Consider the following 12,978-nt stretch of genomic DNA (forward strand, 5'->3'; position numbering starts at 1 on the left):
GGAGGAAGCAGGTGGCGGGGAGGAGGAAAGTCTTACCAAATTCCGTGAGCAAAGCCCCAGGAAACTTACCCTAGAGGAAGAGGCGACTGCTAGCAGCAGCATTGCTTCTGGCAGCAGCACTTACACTGGCAGCACTTCTGCTGACAGCAGCCCTTCCCACAGCCACAGCCACAGGAGCCACAGCCACAGGAGCCACAGCCACAGGAGCGGCGGCAGCAGCAGACCACGGGGACGCTGCAGCAGCCCCCACAGCAGCCACGGCAGCAGGGGCAGCAGCTGGAGCAGCAGCCAACCCGGTAGCATCTACAGGTGGTGCAGCCACCACAGCCACCACCACAGCCACCGCAGCCACCACAGCCACAGCCACCACCGCAGCCACCACAGCCACAGCCACCACCGCAGCCGCCACAGCCACAGCACCCCATGGTATCAGCAGAGAGGATTCAGGTGAAGTGAGGAGAGAGACTTAGGAGATGAGGGACGTCTGATGCCCTTTGCTTCAGGGGCCCTTATATACCCCCTCTGGGGCCTAACCCAGGGCACGTGGCCACTTCCTGATTGTAGTTTCACCAGCTTTCCTTGGAGAATTTCACAAGACCCTGAGTGTATTTCCTCACAGAACACCTCTGAGCTCACAGACTTGTTTATTTTTGTACTTCTTCCTCAAGTTACTCTTCTAGTAAAACATGTTTCTAAAACGTTTAATCTTGTTTGAATCTAGCTGTCTTCACGTCCCAAGCCATGGACCCTCTGTGACTCAGTTTCTTTATTTTAGGATAAATCATGTCTATTTTTTAAAAGCAGACTATATTTTTTAGAGTGGTTTCAGGCTCATGGCAAAATAGTGCGGAAAGTACAGAGAGTTCCCTTAAGCCGCCATCCCCCTGTTCACAGCCTCCCCGCTATCCCGCTGTCAGCCTCCTGCACCACAGCCGTGCATTTGTGACAATCAATGAGTCTATGTTGACATGTCATTATCACCTGAAATTCTGTCTTTTTTTTTTTTTTAATGCCTTCATGTTGCCGGAGCACAGCCCTTTGTCTGTGTTCCTGATCATACTGTGAGCTTCCTAAAGTCTGGGATTGTATCGTATGTATATTTTCATCCCAGTATCAGGAACACAGAGGTGAGGTGACAAAGGGACAGGTTGATGAGTGAATGTTTTTCCCCCCCCCCCAACCCCCCAGTTCCTATGCTGAATTTTAAGCGGATTTTAATGGGGGTCTATTTTACCTCCTGGGAACAGTTGGGTTGTCATAATTGGGAGAGTGGCCATAGCTAGTGGGTGGAAGCCAGGGGCTGTTCGACATCCTACCACGCACAGGACATCCCCACAACAGGATCTGTCTGGCTCCACCTGTCAGTGGTGGCAAAGTCAAGGAACACTGCTGTAGCCGAAACCGGTTTGGCTCAGTGGATAGAGCGTCGGTCTGCGGACTGAAAGGTCCCAGGTTCGATTCCGGTCAAGGGCATGTACCTTGGTTGCGGGCACATCCCCAGTAGGGGGTGTGCAGGAGGCAGCTGGTCGATGATTCTCTCTCATCGATGTTTCTAGCTCTCTATCCCTCTCCCTTCCTCTCTGTAAAAAATCAATAAAATATATTTATATATATAAAAAAAAGAAACACTGCTGTAGGGCTTTATATTTCCAAAGCATTTCCCCATCTATTATTTCAATGCCATAGAGTTTCCAGAGACTCACCTACAAACAAATTATTCCTCCCTCAATTCATTAATAAAGAAGCACGAAGCCCCTGGCGTATATGAAGTTCTGTGCTGGGAAGTCCCCATAACGGCTCATGGGTGCCTTTATCTGGTCTGTGATGTAGAACAGGAACTAAGGCCGAGTGAAGGCCACGTACATCAGAACACGTGAGACTGCGATGTGGGTCGTGTCTGCTGATATCAACAGTTTTGAGTATTAATGAACAATATATATCTACACAGCTAAATAATTCCAGTCCCCCCTCCCAAACTCACCTTCTAGGCCACTCTGGAGAGGCGACTGTCATCTTGCCAGCTGTTTCTGCTGGGAGTTGAACCCATATTTCTTGTTCATTCCTTTCTATGACTGCTTCTTGATTGCCAATGCTAGTTTTTGTTAAAATAGACTAGAGGCCCGATGCAAGAAATTTGTGCATAGGTAGGATTCCTAGGCCTGGCTGGCAATCAGGACAAATCTGTGGAGTGATGGGTGCGGCGATTGGGGAATGGGAGGGGCGGGGGGCACGCTCTGGCACCCTCCTTGGCTGGCCTGGGTCCTGCGGGCTGGTGGCAGCTCCTGCGTTGAGCGTCTGCCCCCTGGTGGTCAGTGCATGTCACAGTGACTGGTCGTTTCATTGGTTGTTCTGCTGTTCAGACGATTTGCATATTAGGCTTTTATTATACCGGATGGGGATCTAACTCTCATACAACTCCCAATGTATTTATTCCACCATTTTTAGTAAAATCCATTACTGGTGGTAACTTAATTATTATAATATAAATGTTGCTCATTATAGAGTCCAAATAGGCTACTGTGATTATACTTCCTTCATGTACAAACACTTTATTTTTCTGGAATATCTTCCTTTATATTTCCATTTTTTGCTTTTGCTTCATCTTTCTGCCATGTGGGCCATATTATTTTGCATGTATATTTTTCTTTTTAAATAGCAATTCATGAAAACTCTTCAAGCACCCCAACTCCTTTTTTCATTCTAATTAGGAAATGTCGTCTTGTTTTAAATGCAGTACAAATTGTGCCAGATAAAGATGAGTCATTGCAAAGATATGCTTGTGCTTTCTAAGCAATCACACGACGTGAGTTACACCAAATAATGCGACCCAGTGACCTGCTTTGCAGCTACGTGGTGGGGAGTGAGACCTTCATTCCCTGTGAGCCAGCTCTGGTGAGGGTGTCAGGGCTGCTTCTGCACGGGGCCATGCCGTTGGAGCCCGAGGCCCTTTGGTTCCTCCATGTAAGAGGACCTGGGCTGCACCCAGCCTGGCCTCCTGGGAATGCTTGCTTGTTGTTCAGTGGTCAGACCGCCGGTTCAAGCACAGCCTGCCATGCTATGTGGGTCTTCTTAGTGTGCCCATGACGTAGACAGTACCCCCTTTTCCGAGGCTCCCAGGAGCACTTACTGGGATTTTTAAGGCATTTGACTTAGAAAAATAAACAAGTAATCTAGTAAACCTAGCTGACATTCCAAAAAAGGGAAGTAATTAATAGAGTATGTGGTTCTCTCGTGACAACTGAGCCAAATAGCAACAAGGAAGTGGTCATGTGTCCTCCCTCTCCCATCCCAGAGGTGGTATATAAGGGCTCTCCCAGCAGAAGGGGCATCAGTCCTCCCTCACCTCCTGACTATCACTCCTCACCTCTCCTGAGTCCTCTCTATTGACACCATGGGGTGCTGTGGTTGTGGTGGCTGTGGTGGCCGCTGTGGTGGCTGTGGCGGCTGTGGCGGCTGTGGTGGTGGCTGTGGCGGCTGTGGTGGCTGTGGTGGCTGCACCACCTGCAGATGCTACCGGGTCGGCTGTTGCTCCAGCTGCTGCCCCTGCTGCCGTGGCTGCTGTGGGGGCTGCTGCAGCGTCCCCATGGTCTGCTGCTGCCGCCGCTCCTGTGGCTGTGGCTCCTGTGGCTGTGGCTGTGGGAAGGGCTGTTGTCAACAGAAGTGCTGCTGTCAGCAGAAGTGCTGCTGCAAGAAGCAATGCTGCTGCTAGGCGGGCCTGCCGGCTCTGGACAGGTGCTGCAGGTAACTCCCATCGGTAAGATTCCCCCTCTTCCTGCCTGTCCTTCATGATCTGAAAGTCACAGGGGTGACAGGAGGCTGGTTCTCAGGCTGAGGAGTTAAATCCATATCCCTGGGTGCTTGAGTTCCTGCCTCGGAAGGAAAAATGCTAACACAAACCTTCTTCATCCACCCACCACCCATCAAAATGTGAACTCAGAGCAAAATAGAGTGATGATTTTAATGCTGTGCTTTCTTGAAATTTTATTGTTGAAATGTTTGTTGCTATTTCCCCCTCTTTCTGTAGCTTCTCCATCCTGTATCTTTGCTACTATCTTCTGTAGACCTGTCATTTCTTCTCAATAAACCACATCAAATTGGCATCAAAGTCTCATCATCTCCTTTTATTTCTTATTGGAATGTGTCTCATTGAAAGATTCCATCAAACCCATAAAGTCAGACCCTGATGTTTGTTTGAGATGGGTTTGGAATAATTAATTGGTGATCTGTTTCTAATAGGTTTTCACACACGGTAAAGATTTGGTGGCTTCAACTATCCTCTTACATAAGTCAGAAGGATTCTGGGAACATTGTATCAATGGACTGAACATTGAATGCCTAAAGCCATGTGTACCTAGTTAGGTCTTGGTTATTTTAGTTTGGTTCTGTTAAGTTTAAAATCAGGTTACAGTTTAATGAGATGTTTTATTTTATCACCTGTACTGGTGAACTGAGTCTTTGGCAGGTTATGGTTAGGAAGAGCTGTGAGTTACTAAAGCACTATCCACGTTGATTATGTTCCATCCTACGTAAACAAGATCATGAAAATAAAGGCGTCGTGCAACATCTGAGTCCCCCGAGGGTGAAACCACACACAGAGCACACCTGAATGCAGTGCCCTCCCCGCTTTTATATGTTCAATCCCTTAGAATTTTCTACACAAATCTGTTCCATGTTGAAAGTGAGAGCTGGAGAAAGAGGGGCCCACTGGCTGCCCCCCGGGCTGGGGAAGGTGATTTACCCCCCCTGGCTCTTGCCCGCCCCCTCACCCTGGACCACAGAGGTCTTGCCCTCTCTCTCCCACTCACAGAGAGTAGATGCTCCAGAGTGTTGCTTTCAGAGGAAGTGCGGGAGGGGCTGGTGCAGGGGCGCACACAGATAACAGAGGCAAGCATGCTTCCAGAGAGAGGCTGCGAGGGCGAGGGGGTCACCGGACTAAGGAGACCTGGGCCCTTCCTGCCTGGCCCAGTCTCTTCTCAGATGTCCCCAGAAGGCGACAGGCGAATGTGCTTGCCCGGTGGGGTGTTACTACTTGTTACTAAATGTTAGCGTCACATAATACGGGCACCAAAGGAGCCAGATAATAATAGGAACTAGAGGAATTCACTTTGTTCTAGATGTGGAGATCACCAGCCGTCAGACACAGCGCCAGGCAAGGTGGGATATAGAACAATGAGAGGTGATGAGGGAGTAACGTGTGCGGGTACCTGGGACAGAGCATGCTGGACAGTACATTGAGGGGTAGGTCAGTGAGGGCGCTGGGAGTAGGAAGCTCAAGGTAAACGAAGCAGGGTGGGGGTGGTTAGGGGATTGCATTTCATGGTGTCATCTTAGGTCATTGTAAACGTCTGCTTTGACTGTGAGTGACCTGGGCAACCTTTAGGGATTGCCTTTAGAAAGGGTATGGCCTGCCTTATATATAAAGGGCTACTCTAAGCAGCCCCTGGAGAATCACCAGGGGAGGGTTGGGGAGGGGAGGTGCGAAGCCTGGAGGAAGCGCTGCTGGGTGAGGGCAGGGGGCCTGGACCTGTGGGTGTTCTGGGAATGTCAACCGGATCTGCTGGTAAATCCAGTGCCCCGGGGCGTGAGAGGAGGATGGGACTCAGCTGGTGACACTGCCTTTGCTCTGAAAGGGTGATTGGCGGTTCATGGAGCATAACTGGGAGGGGCATGTGTGGGAAAAGCACTTTGGTGCGGGGGCGTGTGTTACTGGTGGGAAGATGAAGTTCAGTTTCGAACACGTAAAGCTTAGGTTGTCAAAGGTCTCCCCTGCTATTATTGTGCCCCTGTTAAACCTTGTGAGGGCGGGAGCACTTCATACAGAGTGTGGGGATTCCAGGTCACCTCCAGGTCAGCAGTCCCCTGACTTGGGCGCACAGGTAAGCACACATCCCCTCCGATCTCGCAGAGGCAGACACAGCGCACCGATCAGAGCACAGCACTGTGGTGGATGTGCAGTTGTACCAGCATGGAGCTGTTTGGGTAGGTGTGTTTGTTTTCTTTGCATGAGTTCAGGCAGCTCCTTGCTGGGGAGAGGGTGGGGGACAGTGTGCCTTGTTCAAGCTCCCAAATAGTCTGGAGCCCTGACCTCAAGTCTCTGGAAAAGATGCCCAAGTTCAAGTTTAGTCCCCAGCTGAGGCAGGGAATTCGGATATGAATAGGTCAGAGTTGGACACATTCCAACGAGTGTAATATTCACATCCTACACCCATGACACTTGACCTGAAATACGGTGAGCATCAGGAGATGTAGGGAGCGGCTATAGGGTTAAGCCTCAGACTGACCTATTGGCAAAGCCACAAACAAGTCCCAGCTTAGAGGGCATAGCCCTCTTAGCATAATTAAGCTTGACCTTATGACGCTCCCTAGATCCTTCCTGGGTAGCTAATGGGCTGTGGGAGGTGCAGCGAGTGCTGCCAAAACAAGTGAAACTCACAAGAACATCGTGACTACGGTGACCACTACCTTGTTTATCTCTGGCTATAAAATAAAGGCTCAGCTTGCCATCTGGATCTCTCTCTGTTGCCTCAGCCAGGCACAGGAGATCCACCTAAACCCAGCGTATTCTCTGTGTCTGTCTTTTCCACATCCTTCGCCGCCCTCCTTCAGGCTCACTGAACCCTTGGCTGTGCTGGCACGGCACAAGGAGATGTGGCCATTGGTTTATTGAATTATGAGGGAATTGTCCTTCTGTGAACCAGGGGTTTGGGGGAAAGACCACATCCGTGTGGGTGAGGATATAGTGGGGTTTACCCTGAAAAGAGCAAATATCCCCACAGTCCATCACCTCGAGTTGAGGTGAATTTAAAAACAGGATGAGTGAATCCTCCCCCTTTCATTGGGTTTTCATTGTGATTTGTGTCTGGACTCCAAGAGCAGCAAAGATGCTTGAGGGCATCCCAGCGGGGGGCGGGGAGCCGGCTGGAGGCATGGGCAGGCAGCCAGGTCTAAGGAGCAGGGACAGAGGCAACGGGGGCGGAGAGCATGGTGCATTTGGTCATGACTTTAAATCACTCTCTGTTGTCCTCGAACCTTTAGTAGAGACTTGCCATTAGAATCTGGGGTTTGTGGGGACTAAAGGGACACCCCGCTCCATCCTTGGGGTGGAGGAGAGAAAAAGGGAGCACGGCCTGTATGGTTAAGCGCAGAGGACAGCAGCAGGGCTACCCAGCCCAGCAGAGCAGGGTCCCCGGAGAGCCAGTGCTGGCCACAGAGGGCCCCTGGGTGAGGAGCGGGAGGCCAAGTGGAGGAATGCGGGCAGGGGTGTGGGGGTGTGATGAGGTAGAGCAGCTGGGCCTGGGCGTGGGACCTGCACCCTAGGGATCTCTCAGGACAAGCTGAGGTGAGAGGGTGCTTGGGGAAGCACAGGAGTGACTAATGGAGGGGCTAAATTCCAGCCAGCACCAAGGGGGCATTTCCTGCAAACGTGATTCTACCGTAGTTAGAGACCTGGACTTTGGGTGACGTAAAGTATGTCATTACAGCTTGCCCTGGTTTGGAACAGATTGCATGTTATTTTACAGGGAATATTGGCATTACCCACGGACAGTAAACTATGCTTGACGCTTATACAAGAACTATCAAGTGTATGCAGCAGAGTTTATTTGGCCAAACCTCTGTAAGTGGACTTTGAGGTAGTTTTTAATGTTATGCTACTATAAGTAATGCCTTAATAAATGTCCAAACATAATACACCCAGACATGGGGTCAAAATCCCAGGGTTCAAATCCAAGTTCTAATACTGACTGGTTTGTGCAATAAGTTCACCTCTCTGGTCTCCTTTCTTCCTAGCATGGAAATGATGATGATAATAATAATAATAATAATAATAATAACAACAACAAAAACAACAAAAACAACAATACTTAATCCAGATGTTTATTATGCAGATTAAATGAGCCAGTGCCTGGTACAAAATTAGACCCCAATAAATGTTAGCTATACATTACATTTTTTTCTTCTAATTATTTTCTTGGGGCAATTTTTGGAGGTGAAATTACTAGATCAAAGATCACTTTGCATAGCAATAACAGTGACAAAATTGCCCTCAATAAATTGTGTGTCAGTTATTCCCACCCACAGTATCTGATACTTGCTTTACACCTGCAAACAGAACAGTCCACAGGCTGATGCTTTACCCACTGAGCCAACCGGCTAGGGCATGAGGTTTGTATTTTACATTTTGGTCTTATTATGAACTATAAATTTAAAAGTATTTTATGTGTTCCACTTCATTGCAGCTATTCTTTCTTATAATGTTCTAACTGTCCTCTCCATCTGACCCCAATACTCTCTGCAGCTTCCTTATCTTCTAGCCTGACAGATATTCAGGGCTCATCTTACTCAGTTTATGACCCAAACTGGAAATCATTCATTTTTCAAGGAGCCCCGGTTTATATTTCTTTTAAAAATGCATGATTCTGTCCTTTGCATGTTTTTTATCCATATGGATTTGTAAGAACTTTTTACATATGAAGATATTAATCTTTTGTCTGTGCTGCCAGTTGTATGAAAACATATACATACAATTATACACAGTATATAACACTTGAAAATGATAATAAAAGACTATGACACTGGTTTATGTATTTACATACTACACTTTTGTTGTTATTTTAGAGTGCATCTTTCTACTTATTAAAAATACAACAACCAAGTGTGCTGTAAGACAGTATGTCTTGTTACTCTGGGAGTAGTCTCATACACCTCGTGTTTACCGATTGCATCATTTGCTTTTGGGCTTGATTTCATCTTATGTGTTTTTGTACAGTAATATGCTGTACAGGTTCGTAACCAGGAGTAACAGGTCATACCACACAGCCTCGGCGTGTAGTAGACTCTACATCTAGGTTGGTGTGAGTGCACGATGATGTTCGCAAACGGCGAAATCGCTGAACGACGCATTTCTCAGAAGGCATTCCTGTGTGAAATGGTATGTGACTGCATTTAAAGCGCTCCCCATGTATTTTATTGAATGTTGCTGTGTACTAACGAAGTTGAAAAAAGAAAACTTCATGCACAAAAAGGAAAAACGGAAAGAAAAAGATTGAATGTATCAGTAAAATAAACCCACCCAAAGCCCAAATGGTGGTCCCACAGTCAAACTCTGTATTTGGGTCTTAATGGGAATGCCTGTGCTTGGCTTGAGGGACAGCTGCTGAAGAGACATGTCATGTTACATCAATAAAACACGCCATCTCTCCTGGGGAGACGACACACGGGGTGTGAGGGAGGAGGAGTCTTTGAGGCAAAGGGATGTTTCACTGAGGGGCCACCGTGGTCACCAGAGACCTGGCCAGAGCTTCTTACAGGACCTTTGCGTGTGCTGACACTCATGCAAGGGCTTTGAAGGCTTCGTTCAAAGGCAAGTTCTCAAGTTTTGGAACAACAAACCAGGAATTTGTGTGCTCAGACCCATGAGAGCAAATAAAGAATATTTTTTATGAGCATGTAGTTTTCATTTTATTAGGAAATTTGGTGAACATTATGTGATCACTAAGAACACATATACACACACAAAGGGGAAAACGATGCATGTGGATAGGGAAACATAGAGCAAAAATAGAGCTGACAGGAGTGAGCATAGCCATCCAACCCAACATTAGGAATCGTGATTTCATTTGGCCGAGTTGAGCGATTTGCACAATAACTCAGGTACCAGGATGCACTTATAGCCTTTCCGTGAGATGGTGCTTAATAGTTTGAAAACTTTCCAGATGAAAAACTTCAAAGAAAGACAGGAAGAGAGCACAGGACCATGAGGGAGGGGGAGGGGAAGAGCAAGAGGATGGACAGGAGGGCAGTCTTACCAACAGATTGGGTACCACCAGCACCTGCCAGGAGGCCGGGCCGCCTAGCAGCAGCATTGCTTCTGGCAGCAGCACTTACACTGGCAGCACTTCTGCTGACAACAGCCCTTCCCACAGCCACAGCCACAGGAGCCGCAGCCACAGGAGCCACAGCCACAGGAGCGGCGGCAGCAGCAGACCATGGGGACGCTGCAGCAGCCCCCACAGCAGCCACGGCAGCAGGGGCAGCAGCTGGAGCAGCAGCCGACCCGGTAGCATCTGCAGGTGGTGCAGCCACCACAGCCACCACCACAGCCACAGCCACCACCACAGCCGCAGCCACCACAGCCGCCACAGCCACCACCACAGCCACCACAGCCACAGCACCCCATGGTGTCAGTAGAGAGGACTCAGGAGAGGTGAGCAGGGAGATTCAGGAGGTTAGAAAGGTCTGATGCCCCTCTGCTGGGGGAGCCCTTATATACCACCTCCCCTTAGTGTTTAGCCCGATTTCCTTGGAGGGATCTCACAAGACCTTTTATTTACTTCCTTCTTGAGTCCTTCTGCTATGATGACATTGCTATTTTTAACGCTGCAGCCTCCTTGGAAAAACCTCAAGTTTTCTGTTGTGAATGGAGCAGTTGTGTGTTGTATCTTTAGTCCAGAAGTAGAACAGTGATTGCCACAGTGTAGGGGGAAAGTCGTCCCAGGAGCCTGAAAATGATGCCTGTGTCACGGACATGGTCTGCCGTGGACAGTCTGTGTCTCCCCTGCGGGCAGCTTCTCCAGGGCGCTGGACAGTGGAGATGGAGGGCCAGACACACCCGCCAGCCCTCTGCGGGATGAGAAGTAGATCAAGGCAGGGACACTTCTCTGGCTTTCAATGTGAGCCTATGAGAGAGATGCCAGGGGTGAATCTAGGGACACCAACATTGATGGGGAAAGGCAAACCCGTCCAAGCCAGGTCGTCTCCGATCCAGAAGTTTAAGTCCCAAGAGAGGCCGTGGTGGTGTCTGGAGTACATGGACCAGCTGGGCGGGCCTCAGTTCTCAAGACCTATGTGTATGGACCACCGCCCACGCCCACGAGCTACTGCTGCAGGAGTGGAGGGCGGGCAGGTAGAGTCAGCCACACAGAGACGGGTCACTTCAAATAAACAGCCCTCTGGCCGTGGTCGGCTGACACGCTGGGCCTGGCCACAGGTCTTCATCCCGAGAGGCAGGAGAGGGGCCGGCCACCGATGAAACCTTCGTTTCTGTTTTCCCAGTGATTTAACAGACAAACAGCAAGCAGAAACTTCACCCCAGGCAGCTAACTCAGGAGCCAGCTGCGCAAAATTATATTTTTTAACATCTGACATCACACAATTATTATTTTTTGTAATTTCTAATAACCAAAAAATTCTTCTTGTGAACAACAACAACAACAAACAAACAAACCGAAAAAGCACCTGTTTATTTTTAATGCTGAGATGCGATATGATATAGAACACATTTAGAGATGGTTAGTCTTTCCTTTTTGAATCTGTTTTGTCACTGCTTTTTCCTTTCAAGGGCATTTTTGTAACTTAGGCGTGTATAATGAAGCCCAGTGGAGAGAAAACAATCTTTTTTTTCTAACCTGTGATGAGTAAAAAATATATGCAGAAACAGAGGGGTTTTACCTGGCTCTACATTCAGACTTTCATGGTTATAAAAAATAAACATTATTCTTCAATATTTTAGACATTTATTTAACTCGACAGACATCTATTGAATGCTTACAAAGAGCCAAGCACCATTCTAGGTCCTGGGGCAAAACATACACACACATGCATGCTTAGTCCTCGTGGGCTCGAAACTCTCAGAAGTGTGTTCTAATCCAAGTTTAGATTTAAGAGTTGAGTCAAGGTTAAAATTAACAGTATTATCCGGCGAAGACTCCAACAAGGAAGGATGTAAGAGGCCTCGTGAGGTCTTTTATGGGAAGTAGGATAAACAACAAGACGCTGGCTGTGTATTCCGGGCTGGGCTCGTGGAGGTGGTATATAAGGGTTCCCCCAGGAGAAGGGGCATAAGACCTCCCTCACCTCCTGAGTCTCTCTCCTCATCTCTTCTGAATCCTCTCTACTGACACCATGGGGTGCTGTGGTTGTGGTGGTTGTGGCGGTGGCTGTGGCTGTGGTGGCTGCGGTGGCTGTGGTGGCTGTGGTGGCTGTGGCGGCTGTGGTGGCTGTGGTGGTGGCTGCACCACCTGCAGATGCTACCGGGTCGGCTGCTGCTCCAGCTGCTGCCCCTGCTGCCGTGGCTGCTGTGGGGGCTGCTGCAGCGTCCCCATGGTCTGCTGCTGCCGCCGCTCCTGTGGCTGTGGCTCCTGTGGCTGTGGCTCCTGTGGCTGTGGCTGTGGGAAGGGCTGTTGTCAGCAGAAGTGCTGTTGTCAGCAGAAGTGTTGCTGCAAGAAGCAATGTTGCTGCTAGGTGGCTGGGCCAGCCTCCAGGCAGGTGCTCCTGGGGTGTCCTCTTGCTCCCTTGCTAGGGCTTCCCTCTGTCCATCTGCTCCAGGCCGACTTCCTGTCACATGGCTTCACGGCACTGTCCTCCTTGGTTCTGAATTTTAGTAACTTTTCCTGTTTTTAAGGTAATCCCGTGGACATTTTATACAATGACGCCCAAGGAGAAAGATGGAGAACATATTGATCATTGAGCTCAGCAAAATGTGGTAATGATTTCTACTGTGTTTTCTTCTTTAAATTCTTTCCTATCTATGCACTAAGTCTTGTCTGTACCACAAATGGCCCGTCCTTTTTGTGGCCATAGAGTCTTTCGAGATGCTCTCTTAAAAATCTCCTAATAAAATGCAAAAATAAACCCTGAGCAGTTTCCCTTGTGTTTTTCTTAGAGCTATTTTTATTAAACCAACGTTAATTATGGTCTCCCACGGGAAGGGGCGGCAAAGGAGATACAGATAATTATGCCCTGGTATGATTTACAATCCAGCCCCACATAAATAACCATGAACACGGGTTGGAATGATAACAAACATGTCAAAAGGCCTTGGCGTTGTGTGTCACAACAGGAGGGACTCCTCGTGGTTGGGTGGGGACTGGGTGTAAAGGGTGAAATAACTTCAAGAAAGAGATGACGTTTTGGGGGGTGGGTTGAAGAATTATAAGGTTCTGACACATGGAGATAATTGGAGACAGATATTCAAGAAAA

The 12,978-nt window shown here is 48.5% G+C and overlaps 3 protein-coding genes across 4 annotated transcripts; 2 read left to right on the plus strand and 1 right to left on the minus strand.

Annotated features, from left to right (window-relative positions):
- Positions 1-89: 89 nt before the first annotated feature.
- Positions 90-10,177, minus strand: LOC307106203 (small cysteine and glycine repeat-containing protein 7-like; the record flags this gene model as incomplete). Of its 2 annotated transcripts, XM_079782477.1 has the most annotated exons (2): positions 90-427; positions 10,087-10,177. In XM_079782477.1, 2 exons carry the CDS (start codon positions 10,175-10,177, stop codon positions 90-92), a joined length of 429 nt encoding a protein of 142 aa, XP_079638603.1. The 2 variants fall into 2 exon arrangements, with proteins under 2 accessions (XP_079638603.1, XP_079638604.1); XM_079782478.1 differs by lacking the exon at positions 90-427 and having other exon boundaries at positions 9,851-10,177.
- Positions 3,392-3,709, plus strand: LOC307106019 (uncharacterized protein; the record flags this gene model as incomplete). The annotated part of the gene is made up of 1 exon (XM_079782079.1): positions 3,392-3,709. One exon carries the CDS (start codon positions 3,392-3,394, stop codon positions 3,707-3,709), a length of 318 nt encoding a protein of 105 aa, XP_079638205.1.
- A 1,724-nt stretch (positions 10,178-11,901) lies between the features above and the next one.
- LOC307106309 (uncharacterized protein) lies at positions 11,902-12,240 on the plus strand (the record flags this gene model as incomplete). The annotated part of the gene is made up of 1 exon (XM_079782694.1): positions 11,902-12,240. One exon carries the CDS (start codon positions 11,902-11,904, stop codon positions 12,238-12,240), a length of 339 nt encoding a protein of 112 aa, XP_079638820.1.
- Positions 12,241-12,978: the final 738 nt, after the last annotated feature.

The sequence above is a fragment of the Cnephaeus nilssonii genome (genome assembly GCF_951640355.1).
Source record: "Cnephaeus nilssonii genome assembly, chromosome: 10".
Lineage (NCBI taxonomy): Eukaryota > Metazoa > Chordata > Mammalia > Chiroptera > Vespertilionidae > Cnephaeus > Cnephaeus nilssonii.